The following is an 18,987-nucleotide window of genomic DNA, read 5'->3' as shown; positions in this document are numbered from 1 at the left end:
CATTGAATGAGTTAGCATTCTTTCCTCTGAAATTTTTGGAATAGTATGAGAATAGGTATTAGTTGTTCTCTACATGTTTGATAGAATTCACCAGTGAACATATCTGGCAATGCCCTTTTACTTGTTGGGAGTTTTTTTAAAATTTTAATCATTTATTTATTTTTGGCTGCTCTGGGTCTTCTTGTGCACAGGCTTCTCATTGTGGTGGCTTCCCACTGTGGAGCATGGGCTCTGGGGCATGCAGTTGTGGTGGGTTAGTTGTTCTGGCTTCAGTAGTTGTGGTGTGTGGGCTCGGTATTAACAGCTTCCAGGCTCTAGAGCCCAGGGTCAGTAGCCGTGGTGCGTGGGTTTGCTTGTTCTGTAGCATGTGGAGTTTTCCTGGACCGGGGATTGAACCTGTGTCCTTTGCATTGGCAGGCGGATTCTTAACAATTGAACCACCAGGAAAGTTCTCTTGGGAGGTTTTTTAAATTACAGATTCAGTTTCATCACTGGTACTTTGTTCAGTGTTTTCTATTTCTCCCTCATTCACTGTTGGGAGATTTTATGTTTCTAGGAATTTGTCCACTTTGTCTAGGTCGTCCATTTTCTTGGGATATAGTTGTTTGTAATCATGTCTTATGGGCCTTTGTCTTTCTATGGTGTCAGTTATAACTATTACTTTTTCAGTTCTGATTTTATTGATTTGGGCACTCTCTTTTTTTCTTGATGAGTGTGGGTAAAGGTTAATCAATTTTGTCTTTTCAAAGAATCAGCTCTTAGGTTCACTGATTTTTTTTTCCTAATTTTTTTAGACTTATTTTTCTTTAAAAAATTTTTAAATTTTTTATTAGGGTATAGTTGATGACAATGTTGTGTTGGTTTCAGGTGTACAGCAAAGTGTTGCAGTTATATACATACATGTATCTATTCTTTTCCAGGTTATTTTCCTATTTAGGCTATTACAGAATACTGAACAGAGTTCCCTGTGGTATACAGTTGGTTGTTTCAGTTCGTAGTTTCATTGATTTTTTTTGTACTGTATTTTTTTAGTCTCTATTTCATTTATTTCTGCTCTGATCTTTATGCTTTCTGGCTTTTATCTATGCTACTTTTTCTAGTTCCTTCAGTCATAGTTTAGGTTGTTTGAGATTTTCTCTTGTTTCCCGAGGTAAGCTTGCATTGCTGTAAACTCCTCTTTTAAACTGCTTTTGGTGTGTGTGTCCCATGTATTTTGGATCATTGCGGTTTTGTTTTCATTGGTCTCCAAGTATTTTTCTATTTCCTGTTTGATTTCCTCAGTGATTTATTATTTATTTAGTAGCATATTGTTTAGACTCCACCCTTTGTATTTGTGTGTTTTGTTTTGTTTTTTTCTTGTAATTGTTTTTCAGTCTCATAGTGTCTTCACTAAAGATGCTTGATACTATTTCCGTTTTCTCTGATTTAGTAAGGTTTGTTTTGTGGCCTAGCATGTGCTCTGTCCTGGAGAGTGTTCCATGTACATTTGAAAGGAATGTGTATTCTGGTACTTTTGGATGGAATCATCTATCTGTATGTATCTGCTAAGTGCACTTGATATGTCATTTTAGGCCAACATTTTCTTAGTAATTTTTTTGTTCTGGATGATCTGTTCATTGATGTCAGTGGGGTATTAAAATCCCCTGCTATTATATGTCATTACTGGTTTCTTCTCTTACGTCCATTAATATTTGCTTTATCTATTTAGGTGCTTCTGTGTTGGCTGCATATATATTTGCAGTTGTTTTATCTTCTTTGACTGATCCATTGGTCATCATGTAACATCTTTCTAGGTCTCTTATAAAAGTCTTCATTTTAAAGTCTGTTTTGTCAGATATAAATATTGGTACTTGGGCTTTCTTTTGCTTTCAGTTCACATGGAATGCCTTTTTCCATTCCCCCACTTTCTTGTCTTTGAGACCTGAAGTGTGTCTTTTGTAGGCAGCATATACAGGTCTTGTTTTGTATCCGTTCAGCCATTCTTTGTCTTTTGGTTGGAGCATTTAATCAGTTTACATTTATGATGATTATTTGTATATAATTATTGCCTTTTCATACTGTTCATGGGGTTCTCAAGGCAAGAATACTGAAGTGGCTTGCCATTCCCTTCTCCAGTGGCCCACACTCTGTCAGACCTCTCCACCATGACCCGCCTGTCTTGGGTTGCCCCGCAGGCATGGCTGGGTTTCATTGAGTTAGACAAGGCTGTGGTCCTAGTGTGATTAGACTGACTAGTTTTCTGTGAGTATGGTTTCAGTGTGTCTGCCTTCTGATGCCCTCTTGCAACACCTACCGTCTTACTTGGGTTTCTCTTACCTTGGGCATGAGGTATCTCTTCACGGCTGCTCCAGCAAGGCACAGCGGCTGCTCCTTACCTTGGACGAGGGGTATCTCCTTACTGCCCCTGTTCCTGACCTTCAACGTGGGATAGCTCCTCTAGGCCCTCCTGTGCCTGAGCAGCCACCGCTCCTCGGGATGCTCCTCCTGGCTGCCGGTCCTGGCCTTGGGCGTGGGTGTCTCCTCCCAGCTGCCGCCCCTGACCTCGGAAGTGGGTTAGCTCCTCCCGGCCGCCACTGACCTCGGAGGCGGGGTAGCTCCTCTCAGCTGCCGCCCCTGACCTTGACGCAGGGTAGCTCCTCTCCACCGCGCTTAAGTGCCGGCTCGCCGCCGCCGCCGCCTGCGCCTAAGTGCGGAATGATGCTAAAGCTGAAACTCCAGTACTTTGGCCACCGCATGCGAAGAGTTGACTCACTGGAAAAAACTCTGATGCTGGGAGGGATTGGGGGCAGGAAGAGAAGGGGAAGACTGAGGATGGGATGGCTGGATGGCATCACGGGCTCGATGGACGTGAGTCTGAGTGAACTCCAGGAGTTGGTGATGGACAGGGAGGCCTGGCGTGCTGCGATTCATGGGGTCGCAAGAGTCCGACATGACTGAGCAACTGAACTGATATAATTATTGTCATTTTGTTAATTTTTGGCGGGTTGTTTTTGCAGATTTTTAAAAATTTCTTCTTATGAGTTGCATGATGACTATCTTGAGTGTTATGTTTTGAGTCCTTTCTCTGTTTTGTGTATCTTTTATAGACTTTTTGGTTTGTGGTTACCATGAAGTAGGGAGGGCTGTGTGTGTGTGTGTGTGTGTGTGTGTGTGTGTGATTGTTTTCGATTGCTGTTCTCTCAATTTCAAATGCATTTAAAAAACCCTTCATTTGTACTCTCTACCCCTCACAGTTACTGTTTTTGAAATTATTCTACATCGAAATAGTTTGTGTATCTTTTAACTGCTCATTGTGGATACAGGTGGTTTTACTTTTGTATTTTAGCCTTCCCAGTAGGTATGTGGATGATTTACTACCTTTACTGTATATTTGCTTTACTTATGAGCCTTTTCATTTCATAAGTTCCATGTTTTTAATTGTCATCTTTTCTTGTTTGCTTAGAGAAGTTCCTTTAATATTTCTTGTAATGCTGTTGTGGTGCTGATGAAGTCTTTTAGCTTTTGTGTGTCTATAAAACTTTTGATTTATCCATCAGATCTGAACAAGAGCCTTGATGGCTAGAATCTTCTTGGTGATAGGCTTTTCCCTTTCATTACTTTAAATATATCGTGCCACTCTCTTCTGAAAGTGAAAGTGATAGTTGCTCAGTTGTGTCTGACTGTTTGCGATTCCATGGAATATAGCCCGCCAGGCTCCTCTGTCTATGAAATTCTCCAGGCAAGAATACTGGAGTAGGTTGCCATTCCATTCTCCAGGGGATCTTCCCAACCCAGGGATTGAACCTGGGTCTCCTGCATTGCAGGCAGGTTCTTTACTCTCTGAGCCACTAGGGAAGCCCCCACTCCCTTCTGGTCTGCTGAAAAGTCAGCTGTTAGTCTTATGGGAATTCCTTTATGTTAACTCCTTGTTGTTCCCTTTCTAATTTTAATATTTTCTCTTTATCTTTAGTTTTTGTCATTTTAATTACTTAAATTGTTCTCATTTCTTTTTTCTTCAGCATCACTGATTTCCACTACTCTGTCTTCCGGCTAGCTGATTCATGCCTCTGTATCAGGATTTTTCATTTTATTGCATTCTTCATCCCTGGTAGGGAGTTCTTTATAATTGTTGACTCTCTGTTGTAAATAACTTCTTGCACTGTGCATCCATTTTTCTCCCAAGTTCTTGGATCATCTTTATGATCATTACCCTGAATTCTCCCTTGGGTAATTGCCTATATCCACTTGACTTAGTTTTTCTTCTGGACTTTATCTTGTTTCTTCTTTTGGGATATTTTCCTCTGTCACCTCATTTTCCATAATGTTTTTAATGTATCTGGTGGGTTGGGTACATTTCCTGACCTTGGAGAAGTGATTATAGATGCTCTGTGTGTCCCAGCAGCACACTCCCCTCTCATCACCAGAGCTATATGCTCTAGGGATGCCCACTGAGCTGGCTGTGTGGTCCTTGTGTGGCAGGCTGACTGGTACGGGCAGTCTAGTAAGCTTGATTGGCCCCTGGCTGAGTTGGTTGCAGGCCCTGACTTCTGCTGAGGCTACTGGCTGCTTGTTGCGAGGGCTTGGTCATGCTGTGTCTGGCTGTGGAATTCTGGGGGTCCTGGGGCTAGTGCTGGCTCACTGGTCAGCCGAATTAGGGTCCAGGAGACCTCAGGCAGGGCTGGTGCCTGCTGCTGGTGGGTGAAGCCAGGACCTGGGGCTCATGTTAGCCCACTGGACTAGCTGCTCCTTTTGAATATTCAGTTCCCACCTGGGGTCTTCTGTGGCTAAACCTTCCTGGAGTTCTCTAACAGTGATCAGCTCTGGTATTCTCATTTATTTTTGGATTTATCCAATGGAGGCAGCGAAAATCTTCATCCTCTTGAAACCAGTGTCAGTTATCTGTCTTTACCAATAGACTGTGGTATACCCGAGGGCAGGGGATTACTTTGGTTTCTCTGGATGAAGAAAATGTGGGGTGTAACTCAAACGCTGAGTATTTATTGAATGACTAATACTTTACACTTATGTACGTATTTTGCATTCACCCACATTCCCATTCATAAAGCCTGTTACGGCAGGTGGTGGTATTCTAAGTTTTCAAAGAAAATGACTATTTTGAAACTTCTTAATATCTGTGGCCAAATCAGTTTCTTTTCCAAAGGGCTGAATACCATTAACAATCATGTGAAACCCCAGGGCACAGGATTTCCTTACTCCTAAAAAAAGCAAGAGTTCCAGAAAAACATCTATTTCTGCTTTATTGACTATGCCAAAGGCTTTGACTGTGTGGATCACAGTAAACTGTGGAAAATTCTGAAAGAGATGGGAATACCAGACCACCCCACCTGCCTCTTGAGAAACCTATATGCAGGTCAGGAAGCAAGTTAGAAGTGGACATGGAACAACAGACTGGTTCCAAATAGGAAAAAGAGTACATCAAGGCTGTATATTGTCACCCTGCTTATTTAACTTCTATGCAGAGTACATCATGAGAAACGCTGGGCTGGAAGAAGCACAGTCTGGAATCCAGATTGCCAGAAGAAATATCAATAACCTCAGATATACAGATGACACCACCCTTATGGCAGAAAGTGAAGAGGAACCAAAAAGCCTCTTGATGAAAGTGAAAGAGGAGAGTGAAAAAGTTGGCTTAAAGCTCAACATTCAGAAAACTAAGATCATGGCATCTGGTCCCATCACTTCATGGGAAATAGATGGGGAAACAGTGGAAACAGTGTCAGACTTTATTTTTTGGGGCTCCAAAATCACTGCAGATGGTGATTGCAGCCATGAAATTAAAAGACGCATACTCCTTGGAAAAAAAGTTATGACCAACCTAGATAGCATATTGAAAAGCAGAGACATTACTTTGCCAACAAAGGTCCATCTAGTCAAGGCTATGGTTTTTCCAGTGGTTATCTATGGATGTGAGAGTTGGACTGTGAAGAAAGCTGAGCGCCGAAGAATGGATGCTTTTGAACTGTGGTGTTGGAGAAGACTCTTGAGAGTCCCTTGGACTGCAAGGAGATCCAACCAGTCCATTCTGAAGGAGATTAGTCCTGGGTGTTCTTTGGAAGGAATGATGCTAAAGCTGAAACTCCAGTACTTTGGCCACCTCATGCGAAGAGTTGACTCCTTGGAAAAGACTCTGATGCTGGGAGGGATTGAGGGCAGGAAGAGAAGGGGATGACAGAAGATGAGATGGCTGGATGGCATCACCAACACGATCGACGTGAGTCTGAGTGAACTCCGGGAGTTGGTGATGGACAGGGAGGCCTGGCGTGCTGCAATTTATGGGGTCGCAAAGAGTCGGACATGACTGAGCAACTGAACTGAACTGAACTGAATGTATCATTATTACCCGTAACGTCCCTGTCCTTCCCTCCAACAAGTCAGTCAGTGAAAAACTCCAGGCACTAAGGTTGTATTTTGATTTTTAAAATGGCTTCATCTCCCCGGTCACATTTTCTCTCCAAATATGTACAGAAACCTCATTTATAAATCTGAGTTCTTCTGCAAGATATTTTTCTTTGTAAGCTGCTCCAAGCAAAGTGACAAAACAGTTATGAGAGTGAGGAAATGAGACACATGTGCTAGGTTTACTGCTATGTCGTCCTCCTCAGATCCCAAGTGCTAGAGACAACCCATGACTGTTTCCTATAGCTACTTATTAAGCAAAACTCCAGGGCATTAATGGTATCAAGATTCATTCACCTATGAAACCAAAAATGGTTAGGTGTAACAAGCCTCCTCATATCATGGAGAGACAGGTATTTAGGAGGGTAATAATGAGTAGAGCGCAGCTGGCAGGCAACTCCAAGAGGAGGTCTTACTGAGAACACTCTTCCAGCCTGAAAATAGCGACCTGTGAACTGCGGTCTTCCCCCTCTTCGCTCTTTTCACGGCAGAGCCCTAATAATGTCATTTATAACCAGGTTTATTTTTACATTATAAAATCAAATGTGTGAGTGTTTTAAGAATTGCCATTCTGAACTTGAGTAATCAACTGAAGTCTTATTTGATAGGCCTTTAAAGAATATCCTCATGCTTCAGCTATTAAGAAAATAAAAGCCTGGAGAACAGATGGACAGACCAACATTCTCCAGCAACAAGACTCGACTGGTATAAAGCATGGCTCTGGGAGGGCAGCATTCTTGATGGCTGGGCAAGTGCTTCTTCCAAGACCAGCGAGGACATGTCCTGTGACAATCAGCAAGGTTGAACAGTCTGCAAACTTGCTCCAGCTCTCGAACTACCTCCTCCAAGAGCTCTTTGTAACTGCTCCTCTGTTCACAGTTTAATCTGTTTTCCCCCCAATGTTTTGGCCTTCTTCACAGACACTATTAGAAACTGAAGTTCATGTAAAATTGAACATTACATGTCAGTATCTGCCTATTTCCACTGTTGACTGGGACCTCTCTGTGGGAGCAAAGAAGGGAGCTTAGCGTTGGAAGTAGCTTTTGCTACTGCTTCACCTCTAGGGAAACACACTGGTGGGAGGAGAACAGAATGAGAGAAGAGTTTTAACTTAAGGGATTGTTGAGATTATTTCTTAAGCATAACTCAGAAGATGAAAGTTTGTTTTTTCTTCATTCTGGGTGAAAGAGAAATCTTTATTAATAGCTGTTCTAAAAGGGAGGAGAAATAATTATGAAAGTATACTGGAAGCTTCTTACAAATGTTTTTTGGTAAAACATGATCATGTTTCAACACACTCACTGGTGACAGTTATTGAAACAGCAAATGCAGCTCATTAAAAGGCGGTCAGGCTACAGACTCTGAGGGCAGAGTGAAAAGGGAGGCAGTTCCCTGCAGAAAAGGTAACCAGAGATACGCTAAGTGCCGAAAACTAGTTTTGAGCACTAGGTACTGAATAACTACTTGTTAGTTTGGCTATGTCCAATTATGAAGAGGTTAAGAATGATTATTCTGTTGAGAATATTGTGTCTAGCTATTCTGATGAGAAAGATGATGTAAATAGAAGACCTATTTCCAGTGCATTGCATAACCAGATGAGCTTTCTATGGTAAAATTAATTTTTTTCTATTGAAAATAATTTTTTAAGAAGTACTAATATAATGTCCAGAGGGAAGACAAAAATTATATCTAAATGAACACAGGAGATGTAGTAAAACGCAGATTTGTAGAACTCTGAAAGGATGAAAGCTAAACATTTCCTAGACTATTTTTGCTCCCATTAAAAAAAAAATCTGAAAGTTTGGGTAAGGGAATTACAGCATCAATTAGGATGAGTTAAATTTACCTTATTAAAATTCAGAAGGGGTGGGGTAGGGAGAGTGTAACTAATGTAGGCTTACAGAACAGATGAAGAACGTGCAACTTATAGCAAGATAAAGCCACACTGCTGTATTTCGTATTTTATTCAATTTTAATATGGTTTCCATTATTAACTTTTAAAACAAAATGATTTCCAGTTTAGAAAACAATGCACTGACCACATAATTCTTTTTTTATATACAGTTATACAAATATTCTAAATACACATTTTGTGTTCAAGATGATGGCAAATAAGATTAACTGTACAGTACATAAGGAAAGAAAATATTTTAAGCATATTTAGAAGCAATAGAAATGTCTATACAAAACAAGCAAAAATGGAATAAAATTTTTTATTTTTAAAGTATTGCAACAGGCCCACAGGTTTGTAACAAAAATGTCTTTGCACAGTTCCTCACAATGCCCCATTAATAGCTAAAGCAAGACAGCGGTTTTAGAAAATAATGTTTCAAAATGCTACACATGGTACTATTGTTTGCACAGTTTGATCAAAATAACAACTCTACTCTGAGTCAAGCAAAACCTAGAGGAAATATACCAAACAACTTGAAAATCATTTGTATAAAATTCATTGCACATTATTTTACTCAGTTGTTTGAAAAGTAAAAAAGTGTATTTACAAAATATTTCGCAGTCAAAATTATAAAGTGGATGAGTATCTCTAAGTAACACGTCTTGATACAGACAGTTCAAGGAAAACACGAATGTCTTTTTTTAAAGAGGTTTTCAGTGCTCCTTCCACAGGGAAGTAAATACGATCTACTCAAATGGATTTACAAGATGTTACACATACTGGAGCAAATTCAACACCTGCATTATAAAACAATGTTAAAAAGGTGAAAGGATGAGGAATTTGTACATTGTAAGAAGTGAGCTATTCAGAGATCAACAAATACGATTTTTAATTCAGTTATCATAAAAGTCTTCATAGTCTTCAGATAATAAGACAGACAATGAACATAGTTGACTCGATGAAAGTTGAAAAAGCACCATGCACAACAGTTTAGTGGTAAACACTGAAAAAATAGCACCTGGAATTCTGTGATATTGACAATTTAAAACTGGTCTAGTAATTGCCGGAGATACGGTGCCTTGGATAATTCTCTGTTTACTCGGGAGAGTTTGTAAAGTACTGGGCAGTTCAGAGAAACACATGGGATATGTCGATCAAAGCAGCCTGTACAGTTCTTGCATATCTGAAAGAACAAGAGGAGTACATCAAATGATAGGAAGGTTTCTGTCTCTGTGTGTAAACAGCAGACTTTTAAAATCCTTTGTGACCCACCACAAATTACTGGCACATATTACAGAAAAGTTTCATTAGTTTTCATCTTTTTAAAGCATAGACAACCCTAAGTTAAGATGTTTCTAAAGAATATTATTTCACAAACCATAGAGCATGAAATTCCCTAAAGGATTCATTTAATCCCTGAAATCAACTTTCCTTTATGGTAGAATCCTATTGTATTAAGATCCACAAAATAGGCTACCCAATTACCATTCAAAGACTGGCTCTTAAATTAGCTATGTACACTGTTTTTTCAAGTTACTCTAACATTTTATATGCTAATCAAAAAAGTTATCCACTTTCTTATTTCAGAAGAGAAAATGCTAGTATGGGGGAAAAAAATATCAAAGATGTTGAAAGTAGCTAGATAGACCAATAGTTTCAACCCTGGCTGTACAGGAGCTTAAAAATAGACTAATGTCTGAGCCTGATCGCAGACCAAGGAATCAGGATCTTTGGGTGTGAGAGCTTAAGAATCTGTACATCTTAGGGCTCCCAGATGATGCTGACGTATAATGAGAACTGATCTAAAAGAAAATATTAAATCATAAGGCAGTTTTTAAAGAAAAGCATTAGGTCTTACCCAGTGATCAGATTTTAATATGTAAGGTCTCAAGTCACACACACAGTTTAAAAGTGGTAAAACATGAAGAACTTTAAAGAAAAAAACTTTAAAGGATACTAGTGAGGGCCCCGAGGGTTAAGAAAATACAGGCTGATTTTTAATGTGAACAGTTTATCCAAGTGATTTTAAAAAGGGATAGCAGTTAGCTGCTGTTACACTAATTACCTTTCAAGAGAGAAATCAGATCTGCTCTAGTTAATTCTCTGGTCTGTTTCTAAGAGCTTCTGTTTTAGAGGCCTCACAGCGGGGAAAAACTCGTTCTCTACCCCACTATTTTTCAGTCAATTGCAGGGCCCGTTTTTCTAGCACCCTGGTTACTCTCCCCGGTAGTATGATACTGCCACAAGCAAACTGCTCAGAGCCCCAAGCCTCGGTATGCTTGCTGGAGACTAAATGTGCTCTTCTATTCTGAAGACTTTTACCAATTAGATCTCTGCCAAGAGACTTAAAGCTACTCCTAAATATAGAATGTCTGTATTACAGCTCCATGTCCTGCAGCTACATCCAGGTGCCAGAACAAACTGATAAATATTTATGTACTCTGTGCTTGTCTGATAAATAAACCAGGATGGAATTACTTGTCTCGCTAAACTTAATGTTTGGTTTCAAGATCCTTTACTGGTGATTTAAACCCTGAACAGGTTATGTTTAAAACTTTAAACACTGCAACCTAGAAACTTATTTTTTAGCAGATGCTTAAGAAAACAAACAAAAATCTGCTTTAATATTTATTGATTCTTTTTTTGTTATCCTTTGGCTTACTTTCTAGATTTTTGAAAAATTTTCAGTCAGATGCTTAATTTTGTTTTTTATGTTTATAATTAAATGTTTAAGGGGATGAATTTTTCTCTGAGATCTGCCATGGCTGTCTAGAATCTTGTATGTACTGTTTGTTTAATAAGTGTTAAAATTTCCAAATAGAAGGATCATTTTGTTTTCTGAGTTTATTAGCTTTATAGAATTGTATTGATAAAACATTTGTAATATTTCTGAAATTTATTAAGGTTTTCTTTGTAGTCTAAAATATGGTCAATTATTTAACATTTCATATAAATGTTTTCCACAACTTGAAAGATATATTCTCTAATTATTAGGTTACAGAGTTTGATATATAATCAAAAGGTTTACCTTACAATGTTTAGATATTTAATTACACTTATTTCTGATCACTGATTTGTCTTGGTATGAGAGCTGTTTATTATTATTACTAATGTTTCTGACAATTTCTCATTTTATCTCCTGTAATTTTTGCTTTGTGAGAATTCCTACAGGTTATTTACATACAGGAGACACACATTTTAATTATCTTAGGAAAAAAGCAATCCTGAAGTTAAAATAACTCTTTAAAGATGATGAACCACCCCTTATTTATGAATAGCATTACTTTTAAAACTGCACTTTTATAAGAAATAAGACCTAATATTGAACGAGGGTTCTGGTTAAACTGATGGCACAAACTAGCACAGTGTATGTTGCTGGGGGCAGAAGACAGGTCCAGGGAGCTGCCTCCGACTTCAGGAGCTCTGGAGGCCCTGCCCATGTCTGCACCTTTCACTAGAAGCCAACTAGGGAATTTTCTAGGAGGGCAACTTGCTGCCATTGGGGTAGGAATAGAAAAAACACAAGTTAGGGACACCCGGTGACTAGTGGCTGTACTAACTACAATCACCACTTTGTGGTGGTACAAAAACTGGGACAAATGGGCTAAAAATTGGTTGGTAATCACTCCAGTGACTTACTGCTGCTTTAACTGCGTTCAGCAGGAAGCTGTTTCCTCATTTAACACATATGTACGACCACCACCAAGGGCTGGACTCTAGCTAGGGACAGCTGACTCTCTGTCCTCACCTGCTCTCTGGTGAGGATGCTTGAGCCACAGTGCTGAGAATGGACAGGATGGCGGGGGGATCAGTGTGAGGCTGCTGCAGGAGGTTAGGGAGAAATAATGGTGGTTGGACTATAGGATGATAACAGAAGGGAAGCAGAAAAGTTCTTATTTAAGAACTAATTAGTAGATGGATGGGGGGAGGGAAAAGTCAATTTATAATTTCAATAAGCTAGGTTTCTATGGTTGCATCAATAAAATCATACCTTTCAGATGCTACCATCCTTAATAAAATTCATTTACTGCATTCTGAATGACTAGCTATATACACTATATAACTTAAAGAGTTTTCTGCCAATGCGGAACAGCGGCTAGGATGTTGCAGAGGAAACAGTCTCTAACAGTCTGTAACTATCCTTCTATAAGCATACAAGTTCTGAACAGCCTAGTCTCCCCAGAGATGGCTTCTGTCCTATTGCCTTGCGTGGCAGCTAGGAGTGTCTTCCTAGGAGGCTATGGATACTCCAACTTGCTTCAAAAGCCTCTTTACCTTGAAGGGGCACGGTGCAGAGCCTGGCCTTTACATACTAGTGGCTGGATTACTTTAGAGCAGATGAGCTGCTAGGAGGGACTGTATAGGAGAGTTCACAACAGAAGAGCTAGTAGGGACTTACGAAAGAGCATCAGTCTGCATTCTGAGAAATCTGGGGCCAGGGGCACGGCCAATACTATGGAGTCCAGACTGAAACCCTGATGTCCTTACTATCAGGTGGATTCATTTTCCACTAAATCACACTGCCTCTCAACTATCTGGTTGGCTTTAAAACATTTCAATAACCTTATATGTTGCTCATCTAAAGACAAAACAAACTCTACCACAAGACTGTTATTCTTGCCTGAAAGCTAAAAATGTAACTTGAAACATGATGGTATGAGATACAATCAGTCATTATGAACTGCAAATGTTCCAAGTTGACTAGCAATTCTCTAAGAAAACAAGATTTCTATGAGAATGGTAAGTAGATATGGGAGACAAAGCAATTAGTATTTTCTTTTTTTAGAAATACTGCTATAAAAGAAACTGGATGGCTGGACGGTATAGTTCTATGCTTCTAATAAACATACTTAGTTTTTAGTAGTTCAATTATGCTGTTTTCAGGATTTTAGAAGTTGATTAACTTAGAATCCTTACTCCACTCTCACACCTCACACTACACCTCCCTCAGGAGTTGACTACATTTCCCTGAAGTCTCAGACTGCTTGGGGTTCTGGGTCTGTTGAACAAGGCTGTACCTTTACAAGTCGCTCCTGTTGACGTTCCAACTCTCGAATTTCTTGGTTGAGGATGACTGCCACATGCTGAGGCTGGCTGCGACATTTACTGCAGATGCCATGCTGAGTCAGGTCATCACACACAGGACAGTGTAAGGTAGTGAAATATTGTGCAATAGTGCCTTTCCGCCCTTCAAGTTCACTTCGAGAGGAGCTGGTGGCCTTCTGGATCTATATAAACATCAATTCAGAAATAAGTCTAAGCCAGCTTTATAGCAGAGTGGCTCTTCTCATGCTAATTACAGGATCACTAAGGCATTATTTCCTGTGTTCAACAAATACTGAATAGCTACTATGTATCAGGCACTGTTCTAGATATGGGGCATTAGAAAAAAACAAAGTCCTTCCTTTATAGCTTAATACCATCAGATATATTGTTTTGTTTTCCTTTTTTAGGGAGAGGAAAATGGTCTCAGAATAAGTCATCAGGATATATTATATAGATTAGGAAATAAAGTAAATAATATTGCAGTAACTTTAAATGGTAACAGATGATAACTAGATTTTATCATGGTGATCATCTCAGTCAAATCAGTATACTGTATACTTGAAACTAGTATCAGACAGTATGTCAATTATACCTCAATGGAAAACAAAAAGAGTTTCTTGTCCCTCAGTTTTTTTGGTTGTAATCCGTAGATGTATGAAATTATAGGGGCAAAAGAGATCAGGGAGAACAAAGGAGAAAATCCAGGTTGAGAGTGGATACTGTTTAAGACTGCACAGTTTTGGCCATGGAAGCAAGGTAAAAAAGTAACCTGTTAGGCATTAAGGCGCAAAATTCAAGCAAAAGGAAACCTGGAGCATTTCAAATGAAATTAGATACATGTCACCTAAGCTTCCTTCTTTGAAGTTGATAATGGTTTCAGAGATCTGTCTTCTGATACTCTTTTCACACTGAAATAACATTACCCTCTTACTATCATACCCTTGCCGCATTCCCCTGGTGTCTTACAAGTCACTCTGCACCAAAGTTACTAGGTTAGCCTTTTATAAATGCCACTGGTTGAACACTCCTGCTGCTGATGTAATGAAAAACACTAATAGCTTTGTGGTGCAGAGCCAGGGCCCAGCGTTACACATGCTGGCCAGAACAGACTGTCTGAAACACAGCTTCACCCTCAGTTTCCCAGCTGACTCTTTTCCTTGAGGCCCTAAGTGCGTACTGAGAAAGTAAAAACAATTTAAGTATTAACATAACAATTTTCCTGAATACTCTCAGGCTTTCACAGTCTGAGCAAATGACTGAGCAGACCTAATTGTAAACATCAGATAACAACCGCTACTTTCCTAGAGTAATGTATCCCTGATTGTTACAGAACCACAAACTGTTTCTTCGGATGGGGATAGACTAAGAAAAAAGGAGTTCAGGCAAAACTCCCTTTGGTAAGATTTCACATTACATGTTTTATTTTAGTAAAATGATACTTTAATATTCTTTACTCTGGTCTCTACAGAACTATGTCTAGCTACTAGAGCTTATATATTTCTTAAATACCCATTTTGAAGGAATTTCTGCTCTTTCATTTTTATTTGCTGTTTGTGATATTTTATAGTTACGTGTTTACCACTGAAGTAGTTGTGGGATTTACTTTAATCTTCTATAATTTGGCTAATCTGACAGAAGCTGGGAAGGTGTTTGTAAAAGATGAAACCAGAAAAGTATAGCATGTTTGTTGGTTTAGGATAGTAAAGGATTTGCTCTGCTTTGATAGCATGTAAATGAAATCTTTAGTTCTCCTGAAAACATTAAGTGAATTCTCTGTGGAGTCATAGCACAGGTGCGTTTAGTAGGCTTACCCGTGGTAATTCATGATACCAGCTGAAGACATCAATACCAATGAGAGAGAAGATTCTTGCAAGAGGTGGAAGGATTTGCTTGGTGATATAGTAAGTGGCATTCAGTCTCACAGTTGGGTCCTGCAGGACTTCCACTGGGCGCCTTACTAATTGGATAAGTGGTACTCCAGGGGCTCCATAAATGATGACATATGGTACTCGCTCCCCAACTCGAGGCTCAGAGCGCCGATCGTAAGTAAGCATTTTCCTATTTAAATCCAAGTAAAACAGTCATTCAAAGACTGTCATGGAAGGCATCTCTCCAGAAAATGAAATGAGAATTAAACAGTAATGAAGCCATGAGAAATTGACAAGGGGAACCTTCAAGGTAGTTTTAACTCTGACAGCCATATACACTTCACTTGCACCAAATGGATATGCTCTAAGAGTTTAATAAAACTTACCCTGTAAATTACTGTTACCTGGAGAACAGTATGAGTTGGCAGATATCAACTAGCTTAAATTAACTATCATAAATCTAAAAGATAAGAGAAAATTTAGCTGATCAGCTGATCTCCTTCTAGAATGACAGCACCTTACTGCTGTAGCAGGATCAATATTAAGGACTACCTATGATTCCGATGGAGAAGGAAATGGCAGCCCACTCCAGTGTTCCTGCCTGGAGAATCCCAGGGATGGCGGAGCCTGGTGGGCTGCCATCTGTGGGGTTGCACAGAGGCGGACACGACTGAAGCGACTTAGCAGCAGCATGATTCCAATATCGGAAAAACAATCCCTTCCAGCTCTGTAACAGATTACAGTTTCACTGAATCTAGTTTTTGCAGGGAAGGCCAGAAGAGGAGCTCTTTTTTCGCCTTCAGAGCTTGCAGCATTTGGGGTCACCCACTCCTGTTAAAAAGGCTTCATGTGGGCAGGAGAACAGACAACTGTGTATCTGTGCCTGTGGACTAGGTCTTTTCACCTACTCCAAACCATTCAGAATTGCAGGACCACACTCTTAGGTACTGAGGGCTGTGCTGCTGTGCGCATCATTACCTTGTAAGTTCCAGGGCTGGCACACAGGCACCGGGTTTGTAAGAGGCACTTCCTCTGTATTCCTTGGCAAAGATGAAATCTTGTATGCTGGCCTTTCCTTCCAGAAGCTTCATACATTGTCGTTGAACATACTGTTTAATTAAACTTATATCTCTTGTTTCAAATAGCAGCTTCAGAGAACGCTCAAGTATCTTAAAAAGAAAATGGATATGCTCGTAAAGGTAAAATATCCTCTAATATATTTCATCACTGCTGTTACACTTCTACTTACATAACTACCAGAAAACTTCCTGATCTAAATAATCTGCTATTTACAATGACTGGATAATAAAAAATTACTGAAACTGGAAATTATTTGGAGAGTTAGCTTGAGGAAAATCAGATTGGAATGCCATGCAGATGAAGTGTCTGCTATGTGTGATGAGCAGCATGAAACATCTGTCTCATACAGCCAAGAGCACTCCAGGCACAGAAGCCAGACATGATTTTCATGTATTATTTTTTATTTACTCTGTTATAGAAAGGGTTGGATTCAGGTGGACAGAAAGAAGTTTAAACATCACCAAGCAGTGAAAGAAAAGCCAGTCTTTTGCCTTTTTATAATGTCAGTAAACAGAAACTGTGACAGAATTTTCTGTGCTGCAGTATTTCTACTGGAAAATGACTGACATACAGTGGAATGAATTTAAATTAGTTCCAGGTGGGAAAGCTCTGTATCTTATTTTGAGTACCGGAATCCATACATATTTTACACAAGTTTGCTAACTTAGCTAGGGTACCATTCTTCCCTCAGAGAAAGAATGCACTGGATAGTATCTTTCCAGAAACTAGTATGAAATATATCTCAAATTTATATAATGTTACATATATGACATATAGGTTGATTACTGTCACTCTCTTATACTTTTAATGCTCTCATACACGGAACAGCACTTTACACAGTTTTTTTTTCCTTTGAGAAAACCTTTATTGCACATTGTTGAATTAATTTGTTTATATAAACAGCACGCAAAGATTTATGTTCTGAAAATCCTTGAAGGTTCTAATCAGCAGTCTACAAGGAGCTGAGACTTTGGTTTCGTGTCTTCTTAAGGCATGCATTTCTCATTTATTTTAAAATTTTGAACATAATTTGTTTTCCAAAATATTTTTGATGTCCGTTATAAAACTTCTCTACCATGAAACCACAGTTCCTGATCCTGAAAGGCTGCTCTTTTCTCTGAGACTGAATGTGCCCCCAGGGACCTGGTGCACCACGCACTTTTCACAAGGCTGGGCAAGTACTAACAACTCAATCCCTGTGGGATCAAATATCGGATATTTGGTATGCACTTTGATTTTCATAGATGTACAGAATACTCTTTCAACTTTGACCTTTAATACTACAAGAAAGGAAAAAAACCTATACATGAGTACTAAAAAATCTGATCTCCAGAAATCATAACAGTTGTCCTTCAGAACCGAGTCTGTGACTGTTAGATGATTTTTTCTTTTCTTTCTCATTCTCTCTTTTGTTAGTCATGTATGACTCATGAGACCTCATGGACTGTAGCCCACCAGGCTCCTCTGTCCATGGAATTTTCCAGGCAGGAATACTGGAGTGGGCTGCCATTTCCTACTCTATACACACTGAGTTTTATGACAGCATTAAAAGTATGAGAGATTGACTTATTTTTGATTTGTTACAGAACAAATATGGGCCTGAATAAAGAAGAAAAGAAATAAAAAATACTATGACTAAAATTACTGTGGTTGAGAAATTTAGGTAATTTATAGTACCAGTGTTCAGAAATCTTCCTAACTTGTATTTGGTAACTCAAGTAAACAGAATTTCAGTTAATCTAAGATGGATTATTTTACTTATGAAATTTCTCTGTTCACTTTCTCTTCTTTATCCTGCTTCACAGCTTTTGGGTATTGCCATATGATAAAATATCATATCAACTCTAGATGATTAGGCAGGAAATTTTCATCAAGTGTTGCTTTTTAGCAACTGTGTGAAAGGTAAGGCGTGGGAGAGGTCAGAAACTAAGGACTGAAATAAGCTGCTTTCACTAGAAATGAAACTCAAAAAATCATACAGTTTCTCTTTTAGTTAAACATAGTCATATAGTCCATACAGTTTTTCCACTTAGAAATTTGCTTAAGGATGTTTACCCACTTTCTTTGCCACTTATTTCTAAAAGATGAAAACAAGACAGATAAAACTTACCTTAGAAACAGCAGGGCAGGAATCTCTTCTCACTGTTTCTATTCCTTTTGCATCAAATACTGGGTCCTTTTGATCCAGTGTTTCATACATGTAACCCACATACCTCTTTTTCGTTTGTAAGACACAGGGCAAATATACCTGTGATGAAATTAATAAAATGTCTCTCAATAAGCACTTTTCCCCCAACCACAAACATCTTATTTTTATATGCCTTTCTCTCTCTTTAATCAGACGTCAGTTTTAAGAAAACTCTAAATACGGCTTCAGTTCAGTTCAGTTGCTCAGTCGTGTCGGACTCTTTGCGACCCCATGAATCGCAGCACGCCAGGCCTCCCTGTCCATCACCAACTCCCGGAGTTCACTCAGACTCATCTCCATTGAGTCAGTGATGCCATCCAGCCATCTCATCCTCTGTTGTCCCCTTCTCCTCCTGCCCCCAATCCCTCCCAGCATCAGAGTCTTTTCCAATGAGTCAACTCTCTGCATGAGCAAAGAACACCCAGGGCTGATCTCCTTTAGAATGGACTGGTTGGACCTCCTTGCAGTCCAAGGGACTCTCAAGAGTCTTCTTCAACACTTCAGTTCAAAACCAT

General features: G+C 39.3%; 1 protein-coding gene across 5 annotated transcripts in view; it reads right to left on the bottom strand.

The window, feature by feature from the left end:
* Nucleotides 1–8,349: 8,349 nt before the first annotated feature.
* The window catches only part of REV3L (REV3 like, DNA directed polymerase zeta catalytic subunit), a 175,596-nt gene continuing 164,958 nt past the window's right edge, over nucleotides 8,350–18,987 (bottom strand). For all 5 annotated transcript variants that reach the window (XM_069598110.1, XM_069598108.1, XM_069598105.1 and 2 more), the window contains 5 exons: nucleotides 18,395–18,532; nucleotides 16,183–16,373; nucleotides 15,148–15,394; nucleotides 13,309–13,518; nucleotides 8,350–9,473 (listed from right to left, as the gene is read on the bottom strand). In XM_069598110.1, the coding sequence (XP_069454211.1) occupies nucleotides 9,333–9,473; nucleotides 13,309–13,518; nucleotides 15,148–15,394; nucleotides 16,183–16,373; nucleotides 18,395–18,532 (927 nt within the window). In that variant the 3' untranslated portion in view covers nucleotides 8,350–9,332. The remainder of the gene's footprint in view (nucleotides 9,474–13,308; nucleotides 13,519–15,147; nucleotides 15,395–16,182; nucleotides 16,374–18,394; nucleotides 18,533–18,987) is intronic.

Source organism: Ovis canadensis, chromosome 8, assembly GCF_042477335.2.
Source record: "Ovis canadensis isolate MfBH-ARS-UI-01 breed Bighorn chromosome 8, ARS-UI_OviCan_v2, whole genome shotgun sequence".
Taxonomy (NCBI): Eukaryota; Metazoa; Chordata; class Mammalia; order Artiodactyla; family Bovidae; genus Ovis; species Ovis canadensis.
The sequence above is the reverse complement of the archived record's forward strand: the minus strand, read 5'-3'. Positions and strand labels throughout refer to the sequence as shown.